Source organism: Typopeltis vanoorti, chromosome 9 (assembly GCF_054136105.1).
Source record: "Typopeltis vanoorti isolate ZY-2024b chromosome 9, IOZ_Tvanoo_1.0, whole genome shotgun sequence".
Taxonomy (NCBI): Eukaryota; Metazoa; Arthropoda; class Arachnida; order Uropygi; family Thelyphonidae; genus Typopeltis; species Typopeltis vanoorti.
Genome location: NC_143557.1, coordinates 12,796,381 through 12,816,090, shown reverse-complemented (window position 1 = coordinate 12,816,090; position 19,710 = coordinate 12,796,381). Strand labels below are relative to the sequence as shown.

General features: G+C 35.9%; 1 protein-coding gene across 4 annotated transcripts in view; it reads right to left on the bottom strand.

Annotated features, from left to right (window-relative positions):
• LOC150102889 (inactive tyrosine-protein kinase RYK-like) overlaps positions 1-6,063 on the bottom strand; it is a 378,596-nt gene extending 372,533 nt beyond the window's left edge. For 3 of the 4 annotated variants that reach the window (XM_090397499.1, XM_090397500.1, XM_090397502.1), the window contains exon 1: positions 5,421-6,063. In XM_090397499.1, coding sequence (XP_090253625.1) covers positions 5,421-5,562 — 142 coding nt within the window. In that variant the 5' untranslated portion in view covers positions 5,563-6,063. The remainder of the gene's footprint in view (positions 1-5,420) is intronic. The other variant, XM_090397501.1, reaches the window with a different exon arrangement.
• Between the last annotated feature and the right edge of the window lie 13,647 nt (positions 6,064-19,710).

Genomic DNA, 19,710 nt, shown 5'->3' with positions numbered 1-19,710 from the left:
ATGATGTGCTAAGCCGGAAGAAATGCTTCTGTTGTGGTTTACATCACCAACATGTTCTTTTTGTCTAATTTCTAAACTTCGTGAAGTTTGTCCAATGTAGGCAAGACCACAGGAGCAGGGAATGTAATATACTCCTGGATATTTGTAGAACGGAACTTTATCTTTTGGAGATCCTAAAACTTGTCTGATGTTGGTGGTTGGTTTGAAGACCACTCTGATGTTGTTGGCTCTTAGTATTCTTGCTATTTGATAAGAAATTGACTTGATGAAAGGTATCACTACAGTAGAAACGTGCTGACGGTGGGATTCTTCTTGTCTGGGGTTGTCATTGTATAGATATTTTTTGATGATGTTTTGAGGGTATCCATTTTGTGATAATGTGTTGGCTATTAGTGAGAGTTCATTCTGTGTATCTTCCTCTTCTGATATAAACTTTTTGGCTCTATGTTTCAACATGTGGATAATACTCAGTTTGTGTGACTTGTGATAGTTTGAAGTATAGTGAAGATATCTTCCAGTATCTGTGGGCTTTCTGTAAATGGATAATTTGACACTGTTAGGTTGTTTTTTTATCAAAATATCTAAAAAATGCAGTTGGTTGTTGTTTTCTACTTCCAGAGTGATTAATATCCAGAGTGTATTAATCCACCTAGATCTTGGTCTTCCTCTGGGTCTTTTACCTGCCATCCTGGCAGAGAACACGTTTTTTTTTAACCTTCCCACCTGAAATTAACTATGTTAATACATTCCTAATGCTAACAATGTCAAGTTCTTTTATAATAAAATGTAATTTGACATCCTATGGGCAGACAGGTCATTCTGTGGAAAAAATAATTAATGAACATCAATGTTATATTGAATACATGAAACCTCAAAAGTCTGGTACAACATGATATTGACACTAAACACAGTATCCGGTGGGATGAAGCACATATTCTCCATAGAAGCAGTTTTAAATCTGAATGCCTTTTCAAAGAAAGTTGTGAAGCATTTTTATATTGGTCACACCTATATTGGAATGATTGTCTGTCTCACACTCAAAAGTTTGGGAGAATCTCATTCTATGTAAACATCAAAAATAGTTTTAATGTTATTTATTAATATATTAATTTCCAGCACACGGAAACAATTTTTTATTAGTAAACTGATGGTTATATTCCCTCTACTTTGATTTGCTTGTTTCTACGTACTGATGATGTACTGTTATTTTCAGTATGAAATCTCTTTACTTTCATTTCATCCAAGTTAATCACTGTGGCTATCATGTAATTTGTTATTTATTTTGTATACGGTACAGATAGTTTAGTGTTTTGACTAAGTTCTCTTATTCCATATAAATTTATTCAATTCACTTCCTACCATACCAGCTTTGCTATTATTATTATTATTTTTAATTTGCCGTCTTCACAAAAAATTGTGCCTAAATAGCAAATGTTTCACTTGCTCTTTAGGTTCTTCATTCAGGATACAGTTGATGTTTTGAATATTTTTGCCTTTTTCCATTGTGCCTGATTTTCATAAAAAAAATTTATTACAGTAGTCATTCAAATTTAACAAGATGGAGTCCTGCAGATTTGCACTGGATTTCTTTAGTATAACATCACCTGCATAAAATAAAGAGCTAAGATTAATATCTCCAATTTTGATATAAGGGTTAAGGTATTAAAATTTGGAAAACAAAGATGAGAAAAAGTATACAATTAGTGGGAATAAGAGATCTAGAGGTGATGGTAGATAGGGGCCTAAATTCTAAAGGGCAGCAAAATGAATTGTGGCAATGATACAGAGGACATTAACATGAAAAATAAGAAGACTTGATTAGGCCACAAATTTATAACGAGATACAGGAAATGGTGTAGAGGCAATTGACTAAGGTAGTTTCTGGTCTCTGAAATGTTGAGTATGAAGAAGATCAAGAAAATGCAATTTGCAGAGTCAAGTGGATAAGAGGAGAAGGGGTATGATAGAGACATAAGTTAGTAAGGGATTTTTATAAGATTAGCATTGCAGAGGTTTGTACAGAATGATAAGAGTTAGGAGGGAGAATAAGAGGCCACACCTGCATGTATAAGGATGGTATATGTGTAAAGAAGTAAAAAGCAGTTTTTCTGCATAAATGCATGGTCTTAGAGTGTGGTACTACAGGGAAAATGAATGTATTAAGGCAAGGTATGATGAACTCTTTCTGTGTGTGTGTGTACCAGAGGGATCTTCCATGATGAGTCTTTGACTCTACGGAGGTCTGATGACTACATTGTTGATGATGATAATCTGTACCTCTTTTGGAATTTCATCCAATAACATAGCTATTTACACTGTGATTTTATTATATTGTTAGCATCACTAGTTCTACCACCATTATCAAGTTTCTTTCACAAGAATCACAGCATGATCTATGCCTGGATGACAAAACCATGTAAAGAGATCACTTATCAAAGAAAATGAGCTAGACAAAAAATTCTCTTCTGTTCTTTTGCTATTTCTCAACAGCTAAACAATCCTCTGGGATTCTTTAGCCAGCTTATTTCTCTGATAACCTGAATTCTATCACTAATTTTATTGGTGGTTAACAATACTTTAATCACCACCCCAATGATACTAGTTGATCTACCTCTGGCTTAGAACTCTGCTAGCTCAATTCATCTGATAAACTGATTTTGGCTACCTTTTCTTACCATGGTTGCCATTATTATATATGCTTTCGAATGCTCATTAGCCAGCTGATCATATTTGTCTTTAAATTCTCTCCATTACTTTTTTTTTTTTTCAGCTCCAACTTAACAAGATATGTTTAATCATCCATTTTACTCAGATCTGATTTTTCTTCTAAACTCTCAAACAATTTAACACTGCTTCCTTTAAACATACTGTCACTATTTCCCATGCTATGCAAACATCTTTCTCTTGCAGCTTAGGTTCCAAGCTTTTGCTTACATTTCCTCATAAGTGCTGACTCTGCACCATATGCATATCCAATCTTAACAAAAAATTCCACAATGGCCACCATCCAAGTTGAGACTGCACACTTTTCAAAACTAGAGGGACTGGGATACCTTGGCTACAGATAAATCCACTGATGTTATCACCAAACTGTTTGCACTCAAGCCTCAGATACTGTCGATTATATGCTGTTTACATAATATTTATATAAATTCCATTTCCTTCTCATGCTTTATTTCAACTTACATACCAATAATTGAAGTGTTTCATAATAATCATTACATGTAAACAAAGTTTGCATGTGAAGTCACTTCACGACTGGGCTACTTATATATAGAGGCTAATAACTTCACATCAGTTGTCTTAGTATCCTATAATGCAATGCACATATCCTTACAGACATGTATACCAAGGTAAATGAGGTGAAGTCACTATAGCCTCTATAAACAAAGTAGCCTAGTCATGAAGTGACTTCATGTGCAAACTTTGTATGCTTATACTTGGATAAAGGATGAAACAAAGAATATAATTTATTGGCATCTTTAATTTATAGTATAACCAAGTGGAAAATCTTTCAACAGCTATCTCTAATTCTGAGTATTTTAGTAATAAGATGCAACACCTTCTGACTACCTGTGTATGGAAATATGACTTCTGCATTATTTTAACCTTTGTATCACTTTTGGTTTGGCTCCAATTGATGAGACCTTAATAAAGCTGGAAACTGGTCTGGGTAGTGGCCCTTCCCATAATTCATAGCATTATACATGTCTGTAAGGAAATGTGCATTGCTTTATGGAATACTAAGGCAACCGATGTGAAGTCATTAGCCTCTATTTACAAGTAGCCCAGTCATGAAGTGACTTCATGAGCAAACTTTGTTTGCTTACATTTGAATAAAGGATGAAACCAAGAAGATAATTTCTTGGCATCTTTAATTTTCTTTGTACTTTACATAAAGCTTACATTGTATTCCTGCTCCATCAGCTTAGTCTCATAATAAGTATAAATTTTCAACTACAATGCCAAAAATCCTAATTTATAATGTTTCTGGTATTACTATATAATAATTGTAATATCCTTTAGCCCTACAAGTATCCTTACATCTTTTAATGACTGTGGAATTTGACATCTAAAAAACTACACTCAGCAGTTTGTTCATTATCTTCTCACATAAAGAGTGCTTACACACAAGCCAGGCCAAATGAGTATGGACATGAGGCTGATAGATACCAAAGAAGGATTCCAGGAGAAGGCAGGTGACATCTGGATTTAACCCATGTGATACAAGAGTGTGCACTACAATTTAATTTGTATGTTATGGTACAGGAAATGAAACTGCAGTGCAAAGATGCAAAATTGTGTAGAGTGATATATTAAGGCAACATTGAGAACTTGCAGAATGATTTAAACAGATTGATGGTATAGGCAAAAGATAACGGATGCAAGTTTAATGTGGAAAAGAGTACAGTTATGAACTATGGAATGAAAAAAATTAGAAGTGATGTGTGAACCACACTGATGAAAGTGAACTCCAGAAAATTGATCAAGCTAGGAATTTGTGCGGGAGAGAGGAAGGGGTGTACTGATGGACACAATTTTAGTTGAGAGGGTATAATGCAAAAGTAGTCAATGTATTCACAGGATTACTTACAGAGCACAATGCTCTTTATAAACTTTGATACATTCACATGCAGATTATTTGCAAAAATAATCTAGTCACCTGGATTTCTTTGAGATGAGATGACAGATCCAGCAATGTCTGCAGAATACTCTGGATAAACTGAAGTTTGTGGGTTACAGAAGTTTGTCAAGACAGATGGAGGGAGGAGGAAATATGACAGAAATTTATGTTGCTAGAAGAGTTTTAGAAGATTAATGCATAGGAAATTTTTAAGTACTTAACAAGATGGGAGAGAACAGAGGGATCACACCTGGAAACTGAGTAAGAGCATGAATGGCAAGAGTAAAAGTATTGGTTTATTACTTCAAACTCTGAATGAGTAGAATGTGCTACCTGATTCTGTAGGAAGTAGTTTATTTGTGAATGTGTTCAAGGTGAAGTATGATAAACATTGTGTGGCCAGAGTTATCATTGGTCGCCTATGATGATCATTCAAACTCTTAAGGAGTTGCATGGGCAATAATAATAACAGTTTGGCTCCAGTTCATGACTACTGTTTTTAGTTGGCAGTGATAAAGTTTTCTTTGAATTTCTGTGTCAAAAAAAAAAAAAAATCAAAAACTGCAGCCTATTTCTGTGCCTAAAATAAAATAAAATAGTTACACTGAATACTAACAAATATGACTCCTCAACAAGAAATGATCATCTAATGGCTGACTGTCACTGACATTTCCTAAGTCTGTAATCAACTATGTTTCAAAAATGATTGATAAGATGTATAACACAATCAATTTTCGATACAGATGACCTATTATACAATCGAACGTAATGGTAATAATTATAAAAAAATACGTACTCCTACCTAATATTTTAAGCACTTCATCGGGTCTTAAATAAAGTATAAAAGATCCATTTGCTGAACATGCCACCTTCACCAACATCACTGCTACGAAAAGTGAGAATAAATTTGAAAATTCACGGCTAATTGGCTGCAGCATAGTCTGTAATCGATAAGTGTTACAACCATACTTAGTCAACACCTGCAACGTTCACAAAAAATATATATTGTCATCACCATTGCCACAGTCCTAAAGAAGCCTCCTAACGAACATTTTCCTGCAAATGCACAGAATTCATCATTAAGCAAAATTCCATGTATGTGCATATATTATATATTATATAATTTTATATAATTCATTCTACAATCAGATTTCACTTCTTTCTTGGCAGGCATATCAATTTCATTTTCAATTAATAAAAGCATACCGCGTAAAACGTTTAGAAAAAAGAACTGCACCAAATAACTAGCCTTGACGACAACAGAAGCATAGCGAAGAGAACGAAAAATTGGAATACTTTCTTCTAAAAAAAAAAAATACTATTTACAGGTACATAGCAATATAACGCTTCCTTATTTTGAACAAAACAGGAAAACAGAAAGTTAGTAAGAACCAAAAATAATAAGTTCTGTCATACATCTCAGCTTAGATTTCGCATAAAATCACAGTTGTAAAAGAGACGATAAGCACTCCCCCTGTAAAGAAGTAAACTTCCGATGTCACTACAATGTTTTTCTTTTATTTCTTTTTTTCTCTCTCACCTACTTTTCATAGGGAAGTACACACGGAATTGTTATTTATAATGATAAATAAATTAAAAATAAATATACCCATAGGAGAATGCTATTTTCGGTACCATGGTATCAATTACTGAAAATGGGAAAAATGTCAGCAATGCATAGTAATCATTGAAAAAGTGCTTAAATGAGACGATATATGAATGTATCCCTAGTGTTCGAAGAATAAATAGGTGGATGTGCAACGTTATTAAGCAAGAGATCCACAAGAAGAAGATGATGTGGAAAGAATATCGTGAGAATAACAGTGAGGAGTCATGAAATATATAAAGCGTAGGCAAGAAAAGAAACGAGTACTGTATTGTGCGTAAAGCTAAATCGGAATATGAAAAGAAATTTACTACTGAGGCTAAAAGCAATCCAAAAGAATTTTATCGTTATGCCGCAAGCAAAAGAAAGAATGAATGTAAAAGAATAATTTTACTGAATGCAGTTGGTAATCAAGTGTTAGAAGTAATGAAATTGTTCAATTAATGAGTGCTCACTTTGCTAAGATATATCAACCAGGTGTATGTAACATCGTGCACAGTGCTACTGTAACAATGGATGAAGAATTAGAGGTGCATGAAAATGAGGTTGAAGAGCTGTTGCGTAATCTATATAAGAATTTGTCAATGGGACAGATGGAATATCAACACGTTTGCTAAAGGAATGTTCAGCCGAATTCACTAGTCCTTTCACATGTTTGTATAAACTCAGTCAGTTCTGATACAGTGTGCTGAAATTTTTCGTTATATGGAAGTTGGGGAGAGAACACAGTATCCTCCAAGGACATTAACTTTGTTAGCATTCAAGAAAGCAGTAGGAGTAAGGTTTTTCTCTCACAGAGCAGTGAGCGAGCAGAATAGTTTATCCTTAGGAATAGTGAGTACATGTAGTGTGAATGATTTTATGGAAAGGTATGAAAGCTGGTTTCTGTGATTTATGGCCTCTATCGATGAGTCCTAGAATCCCTGAAGGTCTCAGATAATAATACCCTGTTAGGTATCAAGAGATGGCAATATATGTTTGTCCATCTCTTCAGCTGTTGCAGATAAGAATTAGTGAGAGTCTGGGACCAGCTATCCCTGATTGGATACTGTTGTCCATGGAAATTACGTTTGTTGGCAGTCATGAAAGGGATACGAGTTAGGTTTTTCTCTTACAAAGCTTTAAGTGAGCAGAATAGTTTGCCCTTAGGAATGGTGTGTGTGTATAGTATGAATGAATTTAAGGAAAGGCATAAGAGCTTGTTTGGGTGATTTATACCAACACTTCATGAGTCCTTGATTGACTGGAAGTCTCATATAATAATATCCTGTTCGGCATCAACAAATGTCAGTACATGTTGCCCATCTATTCATCGTTTCACGCTGATAATTACTGAGCATATGGGGACAGCTATTACTAATTGCCTACCAGTGGAGATTGAACTGCCCAATCAGTCTCCAAAAGTTAGATCAGACTAAAATGGCCTTGCCTACTCCCTATACAGGAATAAAAAAAAAGCATTACCTCATAACGACATCTGTATTTATTTATTGCTATTTTAACGTCTTAATTTGGGTCTCGGTTATAAAATCTACTTGGATCTTTCGCATCCTAGAGAAATTAAAACTTACCAACTTATGCCTTTCGCGTCATTCTCAGCCACATATCCTGTAGCACTTATACTGTACCAATTCAGGTGACCTTCAGGAATTCTCTGACATATTTCCACTCTGTACTTATTAATTTACCTGATTCTATCATCTGCCAGGATGTATTATAAAATTTATTCTCATTGCGATGAATACATTCTTCCCCACTCTGCTGAAACATTTGGCACTGATCTCAACATGGTACTCCAACTATTGTAAAAAAAACAGTTCATAACAATAATTCAGCTTATCACCAATGACTAAAGTCCAAAACAAGAGCCTTTCACATCAATTACACTACAGCTTGTATTAACAATTTATCAACAAATCCAAAGTATACCTTGTAATGGCCAAATGCATTAAGCTTGTTCCTCTCCAAATATCATTCGTGTTTTCTTATATCTTGTCAAGGTTGTTGGATATAATTTCTGTCCTTCTGTGTAACCACCTTTCTCACCTGCTGATGGTACAACGATAGTAAGCAGACCTCTTGGCATCAATTTTCTGCTCCAACTCCTCCTGTATATGTGGCCATGGAATGTTTCCTCTCACCATTCTGTGAAATTTTGCCAGGGCATAAGAAAATACACAGTAGCCTCAAGAAGCTTCTGCTGGCCCTGATAGTATTCTAATAAATGCTTGATCTCCAAAAGTAACATCCATATTGTAACATGTTTTCAAGATGTCATACTCATCCGAATGTATCTGGCAGCTTAGAAACAAGCTATGCCCTACCTATCCCAAAAAGGAAGATAAAAGTCAACCATCCATCAACCTATTGTTCTGATGTCCAAACACTGGAAAGATCATCAACAAACAATTGCTTAGTGACTCACCAATCACTAAAGGTCATCAACATGGATCCTAACATTCCCGTTTCACAGTACAAATCCCAGCCAACATCATCCACCTTTGGATGCAGGGCATGGAAAAGTTTGTAGAAAGTAAATTGCTCGCTCTTGAGATCTTTGAGGCATCTGATAGAGAATGGCATTGGGCAAGCTTACATCTTTTGCTATTCCACCCCTCTGCGAATGGATTTAAATCTTCCCCTCAGCTCTTTAACTGGGTGTCATGATCAATAATTTCTTTTCGTCAGATTTTCAATCAATGTCGATTTTCTGTGCTTTCATTTACACTCTTCCTTCTACACCTAAAGGATCTTTTGATCACACTGACAATAAATTATATTCTTAGCTTTTAGTGGATGTCATTACTTTAAACTTCCCTTTCATGTTTTAATCCTTATAATTCTCAGGTATTCACACCTTCAAGTTCTTAAACACTTCTTCGAACACTAGTCGCTTTCCCATTTTCAAGTGTGGTGGGAAAGTAAACTATAATACCAATAAAACATAATTCTGTCTCGGATATAAAATCTACTTAGATTTTATAACCGAGAAACATTAAAAAAAATTAAAAGTATGCCTCACTCTCCTTCACTGTCAGTAATATTCTGGTTAACAATCAATATCAGTTTTCTCTTCTCTAATTAACGCTCACATCTAAACTATCCTGGAAAAATTCACTATTCTATTTTGTTTCAACCAATCCCGTTCTCCTGACACTTTACAGGCTAAAATCTGACCGACTTTTTTTTCACAAGGTGACACATATATGAAGGTGGTCTGAAACGTACTCGGTCTCGACCATACATGGCAATACTTTTTTTAGTTGGTATATCTGTTCACAAGACCATTCATATGGAATTGCAAATCTTCTATCAAGTACTTTTACTTCAGACAGCTGTCTGAAGTAAAAGTGTTGCCTGTATCCCTTGAAATGAGTAAAACAGAGTATCGTGCGGTTATAAAATTCATTGTAAAAGAAGGCTTAACGCTAACGCAAATCCATTCGAAGTTCAAACAAGTTTATGGGAACTCTTCTCCTTCCTTTTCGACAATTAAGAAATGGGCTGTGAGTTCAAAACGTGGCCGTACAGCCTTGAAGATGACCCACGTGAAGGACGTATAAAAAGTGTAACAACATCAGAAATCATTGATCAAGTGCGCCATATGGTATTGGATGACCTGAGAGTCAAATTACGTGAAATGGCTGAGACTATAGGCATTTCAAAACAACGTGTAGGATATATTTTACATGAAGAATTGCAAATGAAAAAGCTTAGCGCAAGATGGGTGCCGGGCTTGCTTACAGCAGTTCAAAAACGTACTTGCATGAAAATCTCTGAATAATGCTTGGAGCGTTTTAACAATAAAACTGATTTTTTTCTTCGATTTATTACTGTTGTTGAGAATTGGATTCACCATTACACACCAGAAACCAAGCAGCAGTCAAAATAGTGGACAGAAGGTGGTTGTTCAGTGCCTAAGAAGACAAAGTCGGTTCCATCAGCAGGAAAATCATTTCATCGGTGTTTTGGGATGATAAAGGCATTTTGTTTATTAGCTATTTTGAAAAGGGTACAATTATAACTGGGAATGTTATCCTGATCATTTAACTAGACTGGATGAAAAAAGTCGTGAGAAAACACTTGGTTTGAAGAAGAAAAAAAATCATCTTTCATCAGTACAATGCACCTGCCCACAAAGATGCTTTGACAATGGGAAAATTAACGGATCTGCACTATGAATTATTGGAACATCCACACTATTGGCATATTCCCCAGATTTGGCTCCCTCTGACTTCTGTCTCTTCCCAAAACTAAAACTCTTCTTCGCTGGCCAGCGTTTTTCTTCGAATCAAGAGGTGACTGCAGCTGTAGAGGGGTATTGTGCAGATCTTACTGAGAACCATTACAAGGACGGGATAATGACGCTGCAGCATCGCTGGAATAAATGTATGTCTTAAGAGAGAGATTATGTTGAAAGATTGAAATTATAAATTCGTTTTTTCATTGTCATGCCGAGAACGTTTCAGACCACCCTCATAGTACCACAGAATGCTAGGTTTTAATCAGGAGTGACAAATTCGTTTAATTGATAAACCTTTTTTTCACGGATTCTCCACAGTCACTTTTCCATAGACGTTCTTTTGTTGAATCATTTATTTTTCTACACATTTCCTTGGATGCTGCTCCACTTAACTGACTGCTACCAATCCTTTCGTCTAGTCATTTACGAATAAGAGCAGCTGCATGGCCGCACCCTTATGTAGTTCAAATCCAAACCATCGAACCAACAATTTCCCTCCTCTGAGTTCATCCCCTATACTCAGCTCTTTGGACCAGTCTTCACAACTGCTTACTCCAGTGATTATAATTTTTAGGGTCCAAGAAATTTATACAGTGTTAGGTTTACTACAGAGCTGATCACTTCTGTGTTAAACTCAGATGATGATACCAATAAGAGACTTTCCATGTGAAATATTTGATCCTGGAAGGACTGGGGGTTGTCAATGTTACCATAGGTAAAGAAAAGTCATTCTCATAATAAATATAGCAGTATTTATTCATTCCTTTATTGTGTCACTGAAGTTATTTACTTTATCCTCGTCCAAATTGAAAATAGGAGGTGAAACATTATCATGAATGTTTACAAGTTTGTTGCGACGTGAAGAAGATAATGAAATGCACTGTAGTCAGAAATCTAGGGAGAGAATATGAGGTGGTTAGTGAAATTAAATTTTTAATGTATATGGGAAGGGTGTTGGTGAATAAATATAACAATGCACTTGGCACACGTGAAGTAACCAGCATTCAGTGAGAAATCTGAAAATAGACAACCATCGATGCATAATAAATCTTGATGGGAAAGACTCGTTTCATTCTAAGACGTGAAGAAATTTTGTTGGGGGTTTTTAATGGATGAATTATCTGGTCGCATACAGGGGTGGAAGGGATTGCCTTCTGAAAGTAGTTTTCCTTTTCAGAAACAATTCTGCTGATCAGTTTGCTTATTTCAAGAAAAACAAGCAAACTGATCATCAGAATTCTTTCATTTCACAGACATGGTAGACAATGAAATGCGATTAATTGACATATCGCAAGCAGTATGCAGGATTCTAAACAGCCATGTAATATAAAAAGATCACAGCATTGGCGTAGCTAGAGCTTCTGTCGCCCGTAGCGGTTCCTGAGTTTTCTTCTACTCTCAATACACACCAAAAATACTACAGAAAGTGAAAACGACGTATAGAAAATAAATTAAAACACTGCGTTTATTTTTATTTTAGTTATAAGTGTAGTTGTTAAAAACTAATTATTGTTATAAAAATTACTTAGTTCACATAAATAAAAGAATCCTGTGGCACACTACGACGCTTGACCGTACGAAGGAAGACTTCTTGGTTTCGAATCTAGTCGGCGACTAGAAGAAATTTTTCTAATCCTTTTTTACTACCAGTTCCCGAGTTCGTCGATCTCTTGCACGGGTAAGCGATTTTTTTCTACCTGAAACTCGGGTTTTTCGTCCCAAGAAAATCGACCATAGAACCCACATTATTACAGACATTAAATATGAGTGTTAGGGTTAGCGACCACGAGACGGCTCAACAAGTGTCGGCACTTATTGAGCCGTCTCTCTTCACTGCGGGCCGCTTAATTTGTGATAGCCTTGGGTCAGCTATCTCTGATTGCATATCAGTGGAGATTGAACTGTCCACTCAGACTCCAAAAGTTAAATAGTGTTAAACAGCCTCGCCTACTCCTTATATACGGAATAAAAAGGCGTTAGCTAATTTTTTTTTTTTGCTAAAATTAAAGAATCGTCGAAAAATAAAATTGTGTCTCACATGAAACGTGCTGCCTGGGGTGAATCGCCCTCCTCCGCCTCCCCTTAGCTACGCCACTGGATCAGTCTAGTTGAGATTCGCACAAAAGAACACATGGATGGTTTGTATTAATCATGCAATGCTTTTGTTCTCCAATGGGAGTGGACAGGGCTAGCATATTCCTAACTTTAAACCACACTACCGGCCAAGACGTATATATACGTCCAGTTTATCACGGATGCGAAGTGCATATTAAAATTGCAATACTATTGATATTACATTGAAATATATGATGGATACGTATATGGTCCATAATGGCCGGTAAGGTGGTTAAAAACAGATGGACATTCTCCATCCTTCACTGATAGAAAACACAAACTATCAATGAACGACTTTCGAGTCAGAATAAATCGGAGAATTGCCAGGATATCCTGGTTCTAATTTATAAACTGATAGTGTTGTCTGTATCTGAAAAATTTCTGAGCGGGATTACAAATTACGAGTTTCTTTAGTTAAATTCGTAATTTGTGGCCTAATGTGACTTTCTCCATAACTCTTGTTATGCCAAAGGTTAACTGTATCTGTAACAAGCTAAAGAAAGTTGCACAAAAAATTTCTCTAATTGGCAGAAAATAAAGTAGAAAAGTTTTATTATTCCAATTATTATTGTTGTTAATACACAATACCTACCAAACACATCCTTAAATGTATTCACTGTTTGTATGCTCACAGCCACCTCTGGCAATGCATTCCACACGTTCATGCATATAAAGATACTCGTCCATATACCCCTAACCATACTCTTTGAAAACCTCCCATATTAGCCCTGGTTTTTCCCCTATTCCCAATGTATTGAAAACTTTATTTTCTGTCAATCATATGGGATCCGTTCAGTAACTCACAAGTTTTTATCATATCCCCCTCTCCTCGGCTAGTCAGCTAACCCTGCAACCCACACACCTTCAATTTATCCTCATAGGAAACATTCCACAGACTTGTTAGAAGCAATCTCTGAATTCTCTCCACCAACATCTCTCGTCTCCTAGAAACGTATGTGACAAAATATCAGTACAGTAGCAAAAAAGGGAGCCGATTTTAGCCTTATTAACAGGAACAATAACCTACTTCCTTCATTGTCAATGTGTTCAACAACTAAATAATCCTCTGAGTTATTTTGTCAACCTTTGCAATACGTCCCCTAAATTGCAAATCTCTATCCACCATCATCCCTAAGCTCATCAATTTCTTGTGCACTACTACCATCAGCATGATACGAAGTGTGTAACCTTTTCATCCCCAAGTGTGTTACATTATTGAACAATGAATTGAGTTATTGTCCTTAGACACTGACAATATCTTTAAATCATTCTGTAATACAGTGCTTCCCAAACTTCTGGATGTCAAGGCCCCCTTTACAAAAATTAAAGTATTTCACGGCCCCCCTCGAAAAAAAATCGTAATAGAGAGATATTTTATTATAATATTTATTGTATTTATATTCAATACAAAACATACACAGCGAATATTGCAAAAATCAAATGCATTTTTTGTCTCTTACCGTTTGGTTCTGAAGACGATGCGGGCTGTTCTGGTAAAATACGAAATACTGTCCTTTTTTTTTTTTTTTTTGAGTCTGTTTCTGCTTCTTCGGATTATTCGCGGGAATTTTATTTATTTTTTTTATCAGCCACTTATCCATCTCAGGGTTAAATTTTTTAACGTAGAATAGATCAAAAAATATCACCCCTTACCGATACTGGCACACCACAGCCTGATAACATGAAATTAGTGAATACTACCTGAATAAGGGAATCCCCGAACCAGGAACATTTTTCTCTTTTGTGACTTTTCTCCCTTTACCGTAATTAAGCCTAACGCGAAACAGACAGCAAAGGCAGGTTATTAAAACGTGCATATGATTGGTTCGGTATTAACAAAAGATCGCGCGACCGAAAGATAAAAGCATAGCTGACAATTGAGTTGAAATGCTAACTCTCTTCAACTGAATTCCATGTGAAACTGCCATAACATTCATTATATATATATATATATATATATTACTTAGTTTTAACATTTTAACACGTTCGGTTGAATTTTATTGCTGCCTTTGGAAATCGAACTCGCACACATCTAATTAATAACAATAGTTTTTAGTTAGATACTGTGTTTGCCCATGCAACATATGGTTTTGTTTCAGTCTATACAACATAGTTTCTGTATGAGGGGACATGTGATTCTTTAATTAGAGTGTTTTTATCCCACTTGTCTCTAATTGCACTATTTGTTAAGAAATATATTACACAGACTCCTCATACCTTATTCACTGGCATAAGAAAAGTACTTGTTTTTATTGCCTCTGCAGTATAGTGGCTGTTAGGGAGGGCATGTCGTTTACCAATGCAAGCGAGTTACTATCTCCCCACACGAACTTGTTTAAGCTTTTTTTCATGTGTGAAGTATATGCGAAACTTTTATTGGTAACGAAAACTAGCTCGGATGACAGTGATAATATAAAACGAGTTTTGATATGTATATAAAGTCAATATCAACAGTCCCTGTTTACGAACGCGTGATGAAAAGGACAGGAAGATTTGGAGCTTCCCTGGAGAGCATTCGAAGTAAATACATTTAACCACTGCTTTGAAATGAAACATATGAATAAGCAATATTTACTAATATTCTTTAAGCGGCGAAATACGCAGGAACCAAAGTTTGTGAACCAACACCAATGTGTGAATTTTTCCATTAAAATATAAAAAATAACGAAAAAGAAATAATAAATAATAAAAGTTAAATACGTTTCTTTTAAAAGAAAAAATCTACTTAGTCTTAAAACATTTTAAATTTGTTTTCATTATTTCACAGCCCCTCAACAAAACCTATGGCCCCCCAAGGGGGCCGTGGCCCAGTTTGGGAAGCGCTGCTGTAATATATCGAAATCACCTTTATCAATTGTTGCTTTCCCTAGTTTTGCATCATCAGCAAATAACTGAAAATCATTGGAATCTTCTGCTATATCATTAATGTATAAATCAGAGTAGTGCGGTCCTAGTACAGAGACCGGGGACACTCCACTAATCACCCTCATTCACCTCGATTCCACTCTGCCATAAACCACCCTCTGTCTATGATGAACTCCATCCATCCCATCAACCTCATATTCATTCCTATTTGCTTCAAGTTATGTAAGTTTTCCATGTAATACTATTCTGTCAAATGCTTTTGCAAAGTCCAGCAGTGCCATAACGTACCCATTCTCTTTATCAAATACCACTGTCACCTTAGAAAATATGATCAAATTACTGATGCAGGACCTACCTTTTACAGTCATGCTTCCCCCCTATGGACTGTCATATTTCTATCCACCCATTCTTCAATTTTACCTTCAACCAACTTTTTCAATACTTTTTCCACCATCCGGAGATGCTAACTGATCTGAAAATTTGCTACTTCCTTCTTGGAGCTACCTTGATGCAATGCAACTATCTGCCCCCTTTCTACTCCCTTGGAATCTTGCTAGAGCTGAGACTTAGATTAGCACACAAGTGACATACCAGGTCGTCTGTTTTGGTTCGCGTATGGAATTATGGGTGATATTAGAGATAAGGATTCGTGTCGTGATTGGTGGAACACTATGAACCAAATAGGGGTAAGGTGAATGGTGGGAAGCGACGTCAGTGTCCTGGATGTGTGTTGTTATCAGATGCAGATAAGGAAATGGTTTGTGTATGGAATTGTGGGTGATGGTTAGTGATAAGGAATTGTGCCGTGATTGGAGGGACAATTTAAACTAAATAGGGGTAGGGTGAAGTGATATCAGTGTCATGGATGTGTGTTATCAGATGTAGAAAAGTGAATGGTTTGCGCACGGAATTGTGAGTGATGGTTAGAGATAAGATAGAGTATGGAATGTTTGTTATTTCGCTGGGGCCCCCATCTGTCATTGTCGTCACGATTTGTTTTTGGTTGTCTATAGTTTGCAGTACGAATTTTCCAATATAGGTTTGTGGTATTTCATTCCTGTAATTGAGTATGGAAATTTTAGTTTAGAGTGAAGAGATGGCAGCAGCATTTAGACCTTTTTGAATTTTACAAATAATTAATTATAGACTATCATTGCTGTCCCTTATTTGTAACTTATTTTTTTTCCAAAATGGGTCTTATAACTAACGAGATTCTGGATGCAATATTCCAAAATAGTTGAATTATAAAACAAATATTCACAGCACAAAACACACAAACACAAGGTCTGAAAATGCAGTTGACTCTTTTTTCCTTATAGGTTACTGTCCGTTTCGTTTTTCTCCTTCGCTCATGGCTATGTTTTTTTTCCCACACTTCTGGAGGTTCTCTACTTAGCGACATCATGGGAAGAAAAGTGAACTCACCACTTGCCTATTCTGTTAATTTTCACAATGTAGTGCGACAGTTTGTACTAAGACTTGGTATTTGGACCAGTAATTTTTTTTTCTCTCTTCAATCTGCTTGGTTGTATTTTCTCTACTTTATTTCAAAAATTCAAAATATGCTTTTCAAAACAATTTTAACTATGATTTTACAGGAGAGGCAGCAGTTTACCATCAAGTATGTACAAATGCAAAGAATTAAAATTGTCAAGCCCCGTGTTTGACTCATTTCCGTTAGGCACAATTGACTGTTGTCCTCTTACTACATGCATTAATTTCACAGTAGTGATATTTATATATATTTTAACTCATTTGTTATATTTGGTATTTTTTCCAACACAAATAAATAATTATTTATTCTTATTTCAACTGAATATGTTATCTTTTATTACAAATCAATACAAATTCCAAAGCATCATAGTGTTGAATTGCAAACACATTTTTGTCGTGGCTATGTGTGACTTTTTTTATTTTTTTATATTTTTTATGTTGGACCCATATACGAGAAGTTGGCTGGTCAACCTGTAGTACGTTAGTACCGTATATGGGTAGTGGATTGTGAAAGGAGAAACTTGTTTAGATGTGATTTAAAAGCCTGTATGTTGTATTTGGGGATTGAAGGAGGAGGAAAAGAAATTTTTGTTCTGTGGATTTCCAGGTGTACTGTAAAAGGATGTTGGACGACAGCTGTACGTATTTCAATGGGTTTAGTACAGAGTGGGGGAATTCTTGATGTTGTTTCGGATGAACGTTTCCCATGGAAATATTTATAGAATATAGAAATCGCAGAGACAAAGCGTCAATGTGAAAGTAAGTGAATGAGATGGTGAGAGATAAGTCATTTATCAATCTAATTCCTCTCCTCTGTATTCAGTCAAGCATTTTGAGGGAGCTTTTAGGAGCCCCACTCCGAATGTATGAGCAGTATTCGATAGCTGGGCGGATTTGAGATTTGCTAACAGCTATTCAGAGGTGAAATAGCGTCTTGAGCAAAAGAGAAAACCTAGTTTTTTTGGAAGCTGAGGATGAAATGGTTCTGATGTATGCCAGGAGAGGTTTGGTGTCATGGTAATTCCGAGAAGAGAGAGAGAGATCTCATCTTGTCTGTGAATTTGAGTGTTATCAAAAACAATGTTGGGGGAAAATGGTTCTTTTTTTGTGAAAAATAAGACAGAGTTGGGTTTTACTAGCGTTGAAGTTGACGAAGTTATCTGAGCCCCATTGGAGGAAAGCTTGGAGGTCAGAATTAAGGGCAGTGGTGGTTGATGTTCTGTGGGTTGAAGCGAGTTCTGTAGAGTTTGTCAAATGAGAGGGAGGAGTGTAATGTCCTGTCGCCTGCAAAACTGTGTATTGGGCTAGAGGTCAACTGAAGTAGGTCATTGATATATAGAATATTTCTATATAAAAATGATTTATGGAATATTTCTGATTAATACAATACTGACTTTTGTTTAAATTTCAGAAGTTTAATAGATTCTTCTTTTTCTATAGATTGAATAGAATTAATTTCTAAGTCAAGGGTAAGTTTGGTTAATTACTATCCATTGTACTTAATTAGTGTTCTCATGCACAGAACACATTAAAACATCTAATACTGGACACACAGCAGGGAAAGTTTTGGAGAATGCTGTTTATCCAAAAAGCATCTCTGGAGCAGCTGATCATGTCTACCATGGAGGGTCTGCTCCATAAACTACCAGCTGTAAATGGTATATCTGCTACCCACCATAATTTGGTAGCAAGCTTTCTGTCATCATTCACTACATGTCATGGTGGATTGCTCCCCCCCCCCCCATCCTTAAGCTCTCCACCAATGCAGGACTACCTCAAGGCTCTGTTCTATTACGTTATTTCTTGTATACATAAATTACACACTCTCAATCACCAATAATCCTATTCACAGCTTTGATTATACAGGTATCTCTCGTTATACGCGGTCTCACTTTAGGCATTTTCGTTATAACGCGATTTTTGAAAGTTAATTTAAAAAATCACAACAGATAGAAATTTCGCAGTCACCCTGTGCGTGGTCATGTGACTTTGTGCACACACCACTTTGACAAGGTGGCATTGTGCTGCATGTGTCTCACAGGTGTAGAACCAGGGTGACCACCACTAGTACTTTTTATAAATTGTTAGTGTTCTAGTATGTTCAGCAACAGATCTAGTACATTCTTCCTTCATAATAATAACAATAGCAACAACATGAGTTAGACATATGGGTTTAATATTTTTTTCTTTTCCTAACCTCTGCATGTCACATTCAGTGACACAAGCATGATTTCTTTTTCCTCCCCCCTTACTGTTCGCTAACACCCCCCCCCCTCCCCCAATCCCATACTCACGCAATCCGACTGGCTTTAGCCAATGAAAATATACTCTTCACTATTCGAACACTTCTCAAGCATTATAAAATCATTACAACAATGAAAACAAATGGAAAAATTAAATATTTTAATATGAGTAACCACCTTTTATTGATGCACAGTGTAAATTGGATCCCATCAGAGAGATAAATCCAACCGACAATGGTCAGTTTTTAGACATAGAAAATATATATCTAGCGGACGTTATGAAGAGCTTGATAGAGAAAGGCAACCACTGAAGACTGTAGAAGAATTGAAAAAGGTCAAGAATTCGTGATTTTTTGGAATAAAGTTTTCAAAATGAAAAATGCTGTATGAGAACAAATGTTTCCTAATTTAACAACATTAGTTAAAGCTGTATTGTGCCTCCCTCATTCATCAGCAGCAACTGAAATAATATTTTCAGCAGTGACAATAAATAAGAATAAAATAAGAAATCAACTCCCTT